General features: G+C 55.2%; 1 protein-coding gene across 1 annotated transcript; it reads right to left on the bottom strand.

Moving 5' to 3' along the window:
* Nucleotides 1–3,752: 3,752 nt before the first annotated feature.
* LOC128774549 (testis-specific Y-encoded protein 3-like) lies at nucleotides 3,753–6,300 on the bottom strand (the record flags this gene model as incomplete). Its single annotated transcript, XM_053893615.1, has 6 exons — nucleotides 6,118–6,300; nucleotides 5,161–5,319; nucleotides 4,391–4,468; nucleotides 4,135–4,246; nucleotides 3,897–4,042; nucleotides 3,753–3,803 (listed from the first exon to the last, which is right to left on the bottom strand). Coding segments are annotated over exons 1-6 (729 nt in total), but the record flags the coding sequence as incomplete, so codon positions are not given.
* Between the last annotated feature and the right edge of the window lie 6,407 nt (nucleotides 6,301–12,707).

The following is a 12,707-nucleotide window of genomic DNA, read 5'->3' as shown; positions in this document are numbered from 1 at the left end:
GTGACGTTTGAGCCCCTCGGGCGCAAAGGGTTTGAAAACAGAAGGACAGAAAATAGAGGTGTGACGGAATGCTCACAGCAAGCCAGCTGCATTTGGGGACATTAACTGGCTGGCAGTGAGTGCATGGCCAATCCTCTGACGAAGGTCCTACAGGCACGGAAGGATTTCTGGCTCCTGGAACATAGAACAGAACACGCAGAAGCCCCTCCACCTGACAGCAGGACAGCAACTGGATCTGTCAGTGGAAGAAAGGGGTTGAATGCAGAGGGAAGCACACTCAAGCGCAGAAGCATACACCAAAGACAAGACAGGCCACCAGAGCCACAGCTGACCCAACACACAGGTGTGCAGAGACGAAGGCGGTTACACGGGTACAGCTGTGCCCACTTAGGCCAGGCAAGGAGGCATCACCAGAGAGGTGTCGGCACAGGCAAAGCCAGGAAAAGACACAAACACGCCAGGGCTCACTCAGGGAGACAGAGGAGCACAGGCAATGCGAGACATTTCCTGTGAACAGAGAACAACGTGACGATCCCGACAGGCCAATGAGACACGTGTGGTTCAGAGACATGGAAGTCAGAAGGCTCCTGAATTGCTGAGGGTGTCCTCTCTCGAGGGACAGCACTCTGGAGCCCACACACGCTGATGTTGGGGTGGAAGAGGCCGCTGGGCAGCAGATACAGTTGTGCAGGGGGTTTAGCAGCTCCTGGACCCTAGGGCTCCCCGGGGAGAGCTGCGGATACGGGAGGACACCCGGGGATGCCGGGTGTGCAGCATGAGGGCTGTAATCCCTCGGACACAGAGCACCGAGGCCTCTGCCCACGGACCTCAAGTGTCCACACTCGAGGGTTTGGCTCTGGGTGCCGTGAGTGCATTCCACACCCACACCTTGTCCGTACCTTGTCTTTGGGACAGGCCGGGCGGAAACGTCACCCTGGCCCCTAAGGAGGTATTGGCTGGAGATATTAACATGTGGGGGACCCTGTGTTCACCTGTCCCCTAAAGTGTTCCTGCTCGGCAAGACCTATCAAGTAACGGCCTGCTTGTGCAGGAAGATGCCCCAAAGGGCCCAGCCTCATGACCACTGAGGCCGTATTCCCACTGCACAATCACTGGCCATACTTTCTTTGGATGTTCACACCCAAAGACTCGGGTCAGCACTGGGAGCTTTTCCAGGGTACCCTGACATTTACCCATCAAGCAGCTGAGAAGACGTGCCTCTCCAGCCAGTGTGCAGACAGCAGCGAGAGAAAGGCCTGCCTTCCCTTCTAGAGAGTGCGACAGCCTCTGCCCTGGAAGAGGTAAGGCTTGGTCGCACAGATCCTCAACTCCACAGCGTGCTGACACCCCGCTGACCGTGTTGTCTGCATATGATAGGGGCAAGAGGCCTCCATGCATTGGGACTGCCCACGCCTTCTCTGGAATAGAGCCACTGCAGAGAAGGCTCTTGTACTGCAGAGCTGTGCAGTGGGGATCCTGGGGAGCTTGGGCAGCTTGGGAGACAGGAATATTAGTGTCGGGAGGTCAGTGTCAGGCACGCTGTGCTGGGGGCCGTGTTACATGGGGATACAGAAGAGCCTGCGATGGACAAGGCTGAACTCTGTCGACTGCACTGCTCGCACGGTGGAGCTTTTGCCCCATCCCTAGCACAGACATCTCTGGCAAGCAGCCATCTGCTGTGTAAGGAGTATCCCAGCACTCACGTCTTCGCAGGTGAGGCTCGTCCCAGTCCTTTCTAAGCTCCAGGCCTGCCGGGGACCTCTGCACAGAATGCTAAGGCCTCACAAGTCCATCGTTCCCTATGTGGCTGAGGCAGCCTTTGTCCTGGCACTCAGGCAAAGGAACACAGGCTGCCTGGGACGAGGCGACCTCCCTGAGCGCCTGCTGGTGTTTGCACTTGGGAGTCTTCTCACAAGTCTCACATGGCGTGTTGGACACACGGCTTAAGCCTGTGGACACAGAGGAAGAGCATCACCCGACTCATCACGGCTGATGATGAGAGGGCAGAGGGCACACGGGAGAGGTTGGCGTGTTCGTGCCCTTGAAGAGCCCCACCTCCCCGCGACCCTCCCCTCTGTTGGCTTGCAATCCGGGCCACCCATTCGTAACCAGAGGTCTTTTCAGAAACAGCAAAGTTCACACAAGGGCATCAGCACTAGGACTCCTTCAGGAGTCTTGTGTGTGTGTGTGTGTGTGTGTGTGTGTGTGTGTGTGTGTGTGTGTGTGAGAATAAGTGAAGCGGTGTTTGGGAGGCTCAGCTTCAGGAAGTGGAACCAGAAAAGTTCGCTGTGATTTTGGAGTTGCGTGAGACTGTAGTGGGCTGTTTTCTCTGCAGTGTGTATGTTGTCCCTGTCAACTCTGCCTGAAGCAGAACTTCATCGGTCTTACCCACCCACTCTGCCTCTGGTCCCTCGGTTCCTTCCCCTGGACGCCAATCTTACAACCTGCTCACAATCCCTCAAATATGTGTGGCTGGTCCTGAGATCCTGACCTTGTCCACAAGACAGTCTGCATTGGTAGACGTCTGAAAACCAGAGGGTAATCAACCCTGGGAATTCCTCCCTGTGTGGCGGTTCAGTCAACATGACTGAGGGTGTCCCCATGCGGGATTCTGGGGGCACCATCATGGACATGCCCAATCCCTGAATATTGGACATCCCTGGCCTGTGCTGGCCTCTCCGTTTCCTTGAATTTCCTCATTTTCACAGGAAAGCTATGAACCTGGGCACTGGCCTTTCTCTCAGGTTTGTGCCCTGGCCTCCCTCACTCAAGTCCCCATGGCTTCAATCTTACTGACCTCACATGCAATCCCAATGTGTGACCCATCCCTACGGACAATGTCCTACGTCCCGCCCTTCCTTGGAACTCCAATGTGCAGGCACAGAACACTTACACCTCTGGACAGCCGCATGTATACATGGACACGCCCCAGAGCGAACCTGAGAGGAAGACACACACAAACACTTCATGCTGTTTATCTCCCATTCTATATTTCTTCAAATGTATTGGACCCCCGCCCTGCGCCACGTGTCACCACCACCCTTGTCCTTATTTCATGGCCAGGAGAATCTTGTGGACCATCGGTGAGCATCGGAAGGGTTTCCACTGGGGTCGATGAAGTGCGACGCTCCTTCATACTCTTCTCAAGATCGTGCATATCCCTGGGATATATGGGTACACACAGACAGACAGACAGACAGACACACACACATACACACACACACACACACACACACACACGCACACACACACACACACACACACACACACACAGGACAGGTGAGAGTCTTATCTTGGCCCTGAGTAAGGTTGCTTGAATGTTTCCAAACGGAAAGTAGGATGGGAGGGTGTGATAAGCTGTGCCAAAGCTGACAAGGGGATCCAGAAGCCAGACAACATGTGGGATGGTGGTAGGAGGCCTGAGGGTGGGGTTCATGGTCCGGGAATGACAGTTGTCACCGTGCTATGTGATGAGCCAGCTTTGGTTGTCCCGCTTTGCTCATTCTTTTTGTCTAGCCCCCTTCCCACCTTCAGGCTCCCCAAAGGGGCAAAGCCTCTTTGACACGTTACTTCTTAAGACTCCCTGTCTCAGGCTGATGCCCTTTTGACCTGGGGTCACCTCCTGTGCCGCTGTGAGTCTCGGTGCCTCCATGCAGAAGAGAATTGTGCCCTGGACCCCATGACACACATTTCCATGCCCACACCCTTGGCTGCTCACCTCTTTCCCTCTCAGTTCTCTCTCCTGGGGCCTCCTTCATCTTGAAATACGGCAGGGGGTTGGGCCAAAGATCCTCTATGATTATCTGGTAGGGGAGACAGGCCAGGCCTCAGGTAGCTATCCCACGCAGTGGGGGAACCCATGAAAATCACCTCCCTTCCTTGTTACAGGGCCCCACCTCAGCAATCCTGCTAGAGCCGGCAAAGCTGTGGTCAGAGAACCAGTTGAAGAAGTTGAGGCTGCTGTTGTCATGCCTGCGTCTGTAGGCCTCCTGTCTGTACCTTGGGTACCACTGGATGGGACTGGAATGAGACGCCCTATACCCTGCAGGAAGACGAGTATGTGAGAAGGCGCCAGAGAACTAATCACATTCAACCCTGCACCCACTGCCGCCCATGCAGTCAGTGGACACTTACCATCAAGGCCTAGGACATACTCCTTCGTAACGACTTCATTCTGGAAGTAGGAGTTCTTGCCAAAAAACAGCAGGATCTTCCGGCATTCCCTGGGAAACTTGTGTTCCTCCACCTGCCGTGGTACAGTGGGGCAGAAATGTGAAATCTTGTTCCAGGAGACCCGCCCTCCCCTGAGGAAGGAACACATCACTTCTCCCCACCACCTCCCCTCCCCACACAGCCAGCCACCCACACCACCTCCCACTCCCAGGCCGACCTTCAAATTGGTCATGTGGCGAAGCATGCTTTCATCGGGCTTACTAATCAGGGCTGACATCTGAGGGTGGTTCACAAACTGCCGCAGGTCAAAGAGCCTTCAGGTGCTGGGCGTGAGAGAGCTCGAACCAGAGAACCAGTGTGGACAGCATCCAGGCGTCCTCCCCCCGGGACTGGCGTCCTCCCCCAGGCTCTCAAGCCCTCCCCACAGGCTGCGTCCAGGCCCACGGGGTCTCAGGATCGCGCAGGGCTCTGCTAGACACGCACAGGAGGCTGTGCATGCCCAGACGCCCGCAACCACGCCTAGCTTTGTGTGCTCGTGAGGACACTGAGGACGCTTACTTCCACACAGCCAGACAGCACACATCCGGTCTCGCGCCGACCAGTGGGCATTCACATCGCCTTCCCCGCAGCAAGATGCTTAGCGGGACCCAGAAACGTGCCCCCACGCGGCTTTGTGTGGGAAGAAGCCCTCGGTCATTTCCCCGACCTGGCCTGGACCTCCACCGCCACTCCCCACTCTCCCAGCGCTGTTTCCGTGCCAGGTGCGACGTAAAGCACACATGCCTCCCCCACCCCGGCACTGCCCTCCTCCCACACTCATTGCAGAGCCAGGACCACCGGATGGGATCACGTTTGCACGTTCCCGGCCACTGGAGCGTGGCTTAGCTCCAGTCCCTGTCCTGGGTTCCTCTAAATGGCACCTCCCTTTCCTTCCTCTTGCGCAAGCCCAGCCCCCTGTGGACCCTCCACCAGCAGCAGGAAGGATACAGCCTTGGCCCAGAAACCACGGATGCCCTGGATAAGGGCACCTCTCTGCTGCAGATGTCGCTGCCGCCTCTGCCACATCCTGAGTTTGAGTCGAGCGTGCTCCCGGCTGGCTTGTTTATTCACCGGCTGTAGCTCTATCTGAAGGGCCTCCAGAGCCTCCAGAGCCTCCAGTGGGGAAGGGCAAGGACGGAGGCCTGACTCTACCTGCTCCTTCTTAGCCTGCTTCACCTGCAGCTCCTGGGCTTCTTCCACCCATCGGCCTTCCTGCTCACTCGGCTTCTGTTCCTCCTCCACCCGCTCCTCCTTGTCCTCCTTGCCCTCCACCTCCTCCTCGCCCTGCTGCTGCTCCTCCAGCGCTTCCTTCTCCTGCTCCTCTTCCTCCTCGGTTTGCAATTCTGCTCTCCCTTTAATGGCTCGCACGCCTTCCCTTCCTCCTCCTGCTCCTCCTCCTGGTCCCCTTCCCCTGCCACTGCCGCCGCCAATGCCTCCACCGCCACCGCCGCGGCCGGCGCCGTGGCCGCCGCCGCGCCCGCTTCTATACCCTGCTGCTCCTGCTCCTCCCCTTTCATTTCCGCCAACTCCTCCTCCTTCCGCTCTTCCTCCTTCTGCTTGGGCTTCTGCTGCTCCTCCTCCTTCTAATCTTTTACTCCTGCTGCCTCTCCCCCTCTTCCTCCTCCTCCTCCTCCTCCTTCTGCTCTTCTGGTCCTGCTGCTCCCCCTCGCCCTTCAGGTCCTCCTCCTCGTGAACTTGGACCTTCTCCTTCCCCGGCTCCTGCTCCTCGTCCTCCTCCCCCTTCTTCCTCTGCTCATGCCCCTCTGCCCCAGGCGCGTCCTCTTCCGCGGCCGCCACCTCAACCTCCTCCTCCGCCAGGCCCCACAGCGCCTCCACCGCCACTATGTCATGCACCAGCGGCACCGATATCTCGCTGGGGCCGCCCACCTGCCTCTCGGGTCGGGCCTGGCCTTCCTGCACAGGCTGTTCGCTTGTGGCCTGCGAGCCTTCGGCCTGCGGCACCTCCGGCCCTGCCGGAGACCCAGTGTCCCCACGGGCCCTCGTCTCTCGACCGCCCCGTTCCCGGTCGAAGGCGGCATGGGGGCTCCGGGCATCCCCAGTGTTTCGGAAACACGAGTCGCGCAACATGCGGCCCCGGCCCGAGACACCAACTGTGGCTCCTACCGACGACGAAGCGGGAGGTGAAAGCACGGCCCCCCTCCCCAGACCCAGTGAGTGGAGCCCTGAGGGCAATGGCTGGCAACTCGCTCCCCCTTCCTCCCAGAGCCCAAAGGTCGAGGGGGCGCATGCGCATGCGCATGCGCATGGTGCTGTACCCAGGATGCCTCGGCGGTGGCTATCGCTATGCCGATGCTGCCTCGGAGGCCTTTGTGGTGAGAGGTGTGCGCCTGCGGCTTTGAGGCTGAGGGAGCTCCAAGCCACGCCCAGGCCGCTTCACTGCCTTCAGGACCAATCATAGGGACGGTGGCGTGCGTGGCTTCGGCGGTCCCGCCCCTAGGTCACCCGGAAACTGGGGCGCGTCTGTTGCATAGGCAGGAAGGCTCTGGGCCCCGTGCAGTGCAACTCCTCCGGGGGGCTTGCAGCCGGCCCTCTGTGCGCTCTGGGTGCCCTGTTTGGCTTCTGGCCATGCGAAAGCGACCTTTGCATTCCACGCTGCGCTGGGCACGCGGCTATCTACACACACGGGTAAAGGGGGACCTCCCCGCTTTGCCCATTTACACCGCCACCTTTGTTCATTGTGCCCCTAGTCCGACAAATCCACTCAGCGGATCACCTTGGCTGTCCGGGAGACGCATGTCAGCTGTGCGCCTGCTGTCTGTGCACCCCGGTTTTCCATCTGCTCAGCCTCCTTTGCATACTCTCTACGTCCATCCTTGCTCCCAGAAGACATGTATGTCATGACAGCAGTCTAGCAGTGCACCGGCTAGGGAAGGTCGGTGACCAGAGGTGTGTGACGTGGAGAGGACGCCACACTAGGGGAGGCTGCGTATCATGCGCGCCGCTCTTGCCGTTTGTCCCCGTTGCCTGGAAAGTGACACACTGGCAAGCACACACCCCCCTCTCATGATGGGCTGCCCATTGCTCCCGTGTGTGGCAGTGCACAGGAAAGACCCGTGACCGTGGGCCCTGGGATTCCTGGAGCTTGTGTCTGTCCCACAGACAGCGGTCCCCTTCCTCCCACAATGCTTGGCCATCTTCTCACAGGGACCCTCCCCAGGCCTTCGTTGGCCGTATGTCTGTTCATCCTGGTCCCATTTCCTTTACCACTCACTTAGGCGGCAGGCTGCCATGAGCGTGGGCGCTGGCTCAAAACACTGTCCCCCTGTGCCACAGGCAGCGTGATTTCAAGGGTCTCCGAGAGGTATCGGGGGGTTGGGGGATGCAGTGTTGGGACCCAAGTGAGGGACACGCCCCAGGGTCTACATGAAGCCACATGACCACTTTGGGGAAGCAATAAGCTGCAGACGGTGTGCAGTGAGGGCGATGATGTGGTCTCCCTCCCTGTCAGGGCAGTGGTGATGTGGACTCCCTGCCGGTCTATGTCAGACAGCATAAGCTACACACACACACACCACACAGAGCCACTGCAGGATTGGAGGCTCGAGATGCATTGCCTGGCCAGGCACCACACTCATGCATTGCCTTTTCCCTTTGGTGGAATGCAGTGTTCCCCTACCTCTTTATGGGACCAGGAGGCTGCCAGGCAGGCGGGGGATTCTAGGATTTCCAAATTCGTGTGCCGGGCCCTCTGGCCAACATGTTGCTTCCGTGACACAGAAGAGGTTCCTCCAGACTCGCTGGGCTATGTCAGGATACGAACGGGGTACAGAAATGCTCCAGGGTGGCTGTGATATATGAGGCAGCACACCACCGCTTCAGGTGACAGCAATGCATAGAAACGCAGGTGGATGGGGGGAGGCTGAACAGGTGGTAGGGGGCTGAGAGGGGGTGGCCAGTGTGACCGACAGAGAGGCAAACTCTTACCCAGAAAGGGAGAGGAACAGGTCCAGTGGTGAGCCCTCAAGCTGCCCTCAGCAGAGGACGTAGCGGGTGGGCAAGACAGGAAAGCAGGCCCAGACCCTGGTGCACCTGACCTATGCAACTCACTCCCTCCAGAGAAATGGGGCCTGTCAAACTCCCACGCATCGCCGGGAGACCCCGTGGCAGGAACGTGGGAACAAATCTGGGTCCCAGGTGCAGGGACTGTCTGGGACAAGCAGGCAATGCCTTTCAGTTTGAACAACACCTACCACAGTATTGGGGTCCCGGGGCCGGGCCCCAACTTCGCAAGGGACTCTAGACCAGCCAGGCCTGTCTCTGCAGGGTCATCCAGGAGGATGTTCACCGAGACACATACCCTGGCTGGGACCACAAGGCCTTGCGATGATCCCCAAGGCCGCTCCAGGAGCAGGGCCAGGCTTACTCATGCTCTCTGCTGCCTCCCTCCACTAACGCCCACTTCCTTGCAGGGAACTTTGGTCCTCCTCCACTGCGCCATGGGTGGCCCAACCCCAACTTGCCCCTGGCCAAGGCAACACAGGACGAGCGGACCCAGGCAAAGTCCGGGCTTTCCTCCCGTCATGAAAGGTGATCAGCTAGCTCCGTGTCGATCCCAGGCGCGAAGGGATTGCACTCGCTGCACTTTGGCACGGGAGCCCCCCCTTACTCACCAAGTCAGGAAAGCCCCCAGTCTCTTTCCTTCGCTTGCCAACGGCCTACACACACTCACTCAGGCACAAAGATGCACGGCCACGCGGCACGTGGACACAGACACGTGCACGCTGCCAGCACAAACGCTAGGTCTCAGGCAAAAGTACTCACAGGCGCCAGCCACAATACATTCACAGACACACTCTAGTGGACCTGTGCACTCACTCATGCCCTCTGCCACATCCCACTCACGAGGCTAGCTCCTCCTCACGACTCACACTTGCTTTCCCCCCTCACACAGCACGTGCATTTGTCCTGGGGCCCAACCTGGCTGAAAACTAGGGCAGATTCAGGACCTCCATTGGGTCACGGAAGCTTGCATTGAGATGCCAAGGAAAGAGAGCCACAACTGATACCAACCTTCCAGTACCAATGGCACCGGAACATGGCATGTGGAGAAACACCAGCTACGACTAGGTTCCCTGGCTCCTCGGCTCCTGCCCTTTCTTCAGACCCTCTCAACACTGGGCAGTCCCTTGGGTTTCAGTACCTCCCAGCTGGCTGCAACCTACAGGGCAAGGGCCCAAGGGACTGACCTTTCTCAGTTCACATGTATACCCAGCTTGTGTGGGCTGCCTGGAGGCAGTCACGGCTTAGGAGGTCTGGATGTGCTCTGACCCCTGGTACTTGTGCGTTCCTTTGTGTGTTCCCCTGCAGCCCTGTGCCATCAGCAGCCTACTCCGTCCATATGGACACGCACAGCTCACGGAAACCCAGATGCACTGATACTGTGCAAGGACAGCACAGAGACAGAGAAAGAGAGATGGAGGTGCGGGAGGGAGGAAGCGTTCCCTCAAGAAAATGATCACAGGGACTCAGAGACAGACAGAGGCCAGAGGGACATGGAAGGAGGCCGAAGAAGGAGAGTAAGTCGCCACTAGAGACAGCCACAGAGGGGGAGTGTGTGTGTGTGTGCCCGTGCCCGTGCGTGTGCGTGTGAGTGCGTATGAATGAGTGAAATTGTCTGGGACTGAGACAGGGGTGTTGCCACGATTCCTGGACTCTCGAACGCCCTCTTCCAGCAGAATGGAGGCCCGGTATTGTCAGGAATCTCAGCGTTTTCCGGAACAGGACTCCCTTGCTTTGGGGCCCTAGCCCATCCTCAGGCTAGGGCCATAGAGCAGAAGGAGTGGGAACTTGAGGCATGAGGCTCCAGACTAGGCCCAGCAGGTGGAGTGTCAAGGCCCAAGGTTTTTAAATGCCTGCTGCCTCCTTCTGGAGCCCACCAGCATTTGGGAAGCACGCCCACGGCCCCGTGGCCCTTCGGACACTGAAGTGGCTGTGGCTGTGGCTGTGGCTGTGGCTGTGGCTGTGGCTGCGGTGGAGGTGGGGGAGAGGCAGAGGCAGAGGCAGTGAACTTTTTGACCATGGGTCCTTGGGGTGAAGGCGCTCCAGGCCAGACCCAGACAGTTGGCTGCTGTTCAGGAACAATCAGCTGGAGGGCAGTGGGCGTGGCTCCAGCATTTGAGCCCCTGCCTCCCCTCCCAGGTCTGGAGCAGGTTCTCTGCCTCCCCCTCCAGGGTGACCTCCCTGTTTGGTACATGCCCTTTTCCGCTTTGTCACCGACCACAACTTTCCTGTGGGATGTCTCATATCGGAGAACTGGTGCTACAGATCTCACCTCTTTGGGGAGGAGCCCGGATGGCAGACAGCATGGAAGCTTCTTAAGTGTCTCGCGTGCATGAGATACAGCCAGACCAACACTAAACCATCCTACCCACCCAGGAAACTGACTGGAGGATTAGCACAGCAATCTGCATATCCTGAACCACCGAATTCAGCAGGTACGTGGCATGCAGAAGTGAACTTGGAGAGCGAGGAGGCATGGGAAGGGAGGTGCTTTTGTGCGCGGAGAGGCGAAGGAGACTGGGCAGGTGGAAATTTTACTAACTTTCTTTAATACTCTTCTACATGATTCTTTCCTTTTGTGTCTATATTCACAGATTCTATTTTACTCCCATCTTCTCCTTTTAGTCTACTTCAGTGTATTGGTTTTTCAAATTCTCACAACATTTCCCTTTTTAATATTTTTTATTAGTATTTTCTAAATTTTTCTCCACTCCCACGTTTTTTTCTCTCCTGTGTCAAAACCACTTTCAACACCCAGGTGAAACATGCCTAGAATCTAGCATCATTCATTCCATTATTCACATGTGTGTTTTTAAGTTTTTACTTTTAACATTTTATAATTTGAATATTTCATTGAATTTTCTACCTCATGAGTTCCTTTTCTCCATTCAAAATGACAAAGGGAAGGAATTCACCCAGAAAGAAAGAGCCTGAAGAAACGAGAGCCAGGGATTCAACCAACACAGACACAAGCAAGATGTCTGAAGCAGCATTTAGAAGCACGATTATGAGAATACTAGCTGCAGTCCAATGTAGATTAGAGTCCCTTTGTGCAGAGAAAAAATGCAGTAAAAACTGGCCAGAATGAAATTAAAAATGATATAACTGGGCTGCAATGACGGATGGATGCAGCGGTGTCAAGGATGGATGAGACAGAACAGAGAATCAGCGATTCAGAGGACCAACTTATGGAGACTATGGAAGCAGCAAAATCGAGGGAGATTAAGGAAAAGAGCACGATTGAAGAATTGGAGAAATCAGTGACTCATGCAGAACGAAAAACAACATCAGAATCATAGGGGTCCCGAAGAGGAAGAGAGAGAAAAAGGGGTAGAAAGGTTATGTGAGCAAATCATAGTGGGAAATTTTGCTAACCTGGGGAAAGACACACCATCAAAATCCAGGAAGCACCGAGGACCCCATCAGATTCAACAAAAACTGACCCTCAGCAAGGCATATCATATTCAAACTCACAAAGTACTCAGGCAAAGAGAATCATCAAGGCAGCAAGGGAAACAAGTCCCTAAACTACAAGAGAAGACAGATCAGGTTTGCAGCAGACCTATCCAGAGAAACTTGGCAGGCCTGAAAGGAGTGGTAGGATACGTTCAAAGTGCTGAATTAGAAACATCCACAGTGAAGAATTCTTTATGCAGCAAGGCCATCATTCAAAATAGAAACAGAGGAAAAAGGTTCCCAGATACACAAAATTTAAAGGAGTTTGTGACCGCTAAATCACACCTGCATGCAATTTTAAGGGGGGACACTCAGAGGGAAATTGATATCTATCTATCTATCTATCTATCTATCTATCTATCTATCTATCTATCTATCTAACTATCTATCTATCTTTATAATTATATTTATATATACAAATAGATATAGAATTATATATATAGATGTATATAGACATATACATATCGATATAGATATAGATATATAGATACAGTTAATACAATACATATACATATACATACATACACATACACATACACATATACATACACATACACATATACATATAGATGGAGATGGAGACGTAGATACAGATATAAAGATATATAGATATGTTTTCCTCCAACTCTTCAAACAAGATAATGGCCATAAAATCGTGTCTTTCAGTACTACTTTAAACGTCAGTGGACTGAATGCTCCAATCAAAAAACATAGGGGAACAGAATGGATGAGAAAACAAGTTCCATCGATATGCTGTTTACCAGAGACCCACTTTAGATGTGAAAACAACTTCAGAGTGAAAAGAAGGGGATGGAGAATCATCTGTCATGCTACCCGTCAACAAAACAAAGCCAAAGTAGCCATACTTCTATCAGACAATCTAGACTTTAATTTAAGACTGTGTCAAGTGGTACACAAGGGCATGATGTCATAATTCAGGGGTCTATCCACCAAGAAGACCTAGCAAATGGATACATTTATGTGGCGTATTTGAGAGCAACCAAATATACAAACCAATT

The sequence above is a fragment of the Panthera pardus genome, unplaced genomic scaffold (assembly GCF_024362965.1).
Source record: "Panthera pardus isolate Hobbes unplaced genomic scaffold, ASM2436296v1 HiC_scaffold_333, whole genome shotgun sequence".
In the NCBI taxonomy this organism is placed as follows: domain Eukaryota; kingdom Metazoa; phylum Chordata; class Mammalia; order Carnivora; family Felidae; genus Panthera; species Panthera pardus.
The sequence above is the reverse complement of the archived record's forward strand: the minus strand, read 5'-3'. Positions and strand labels throughout refer to the sequence as shown.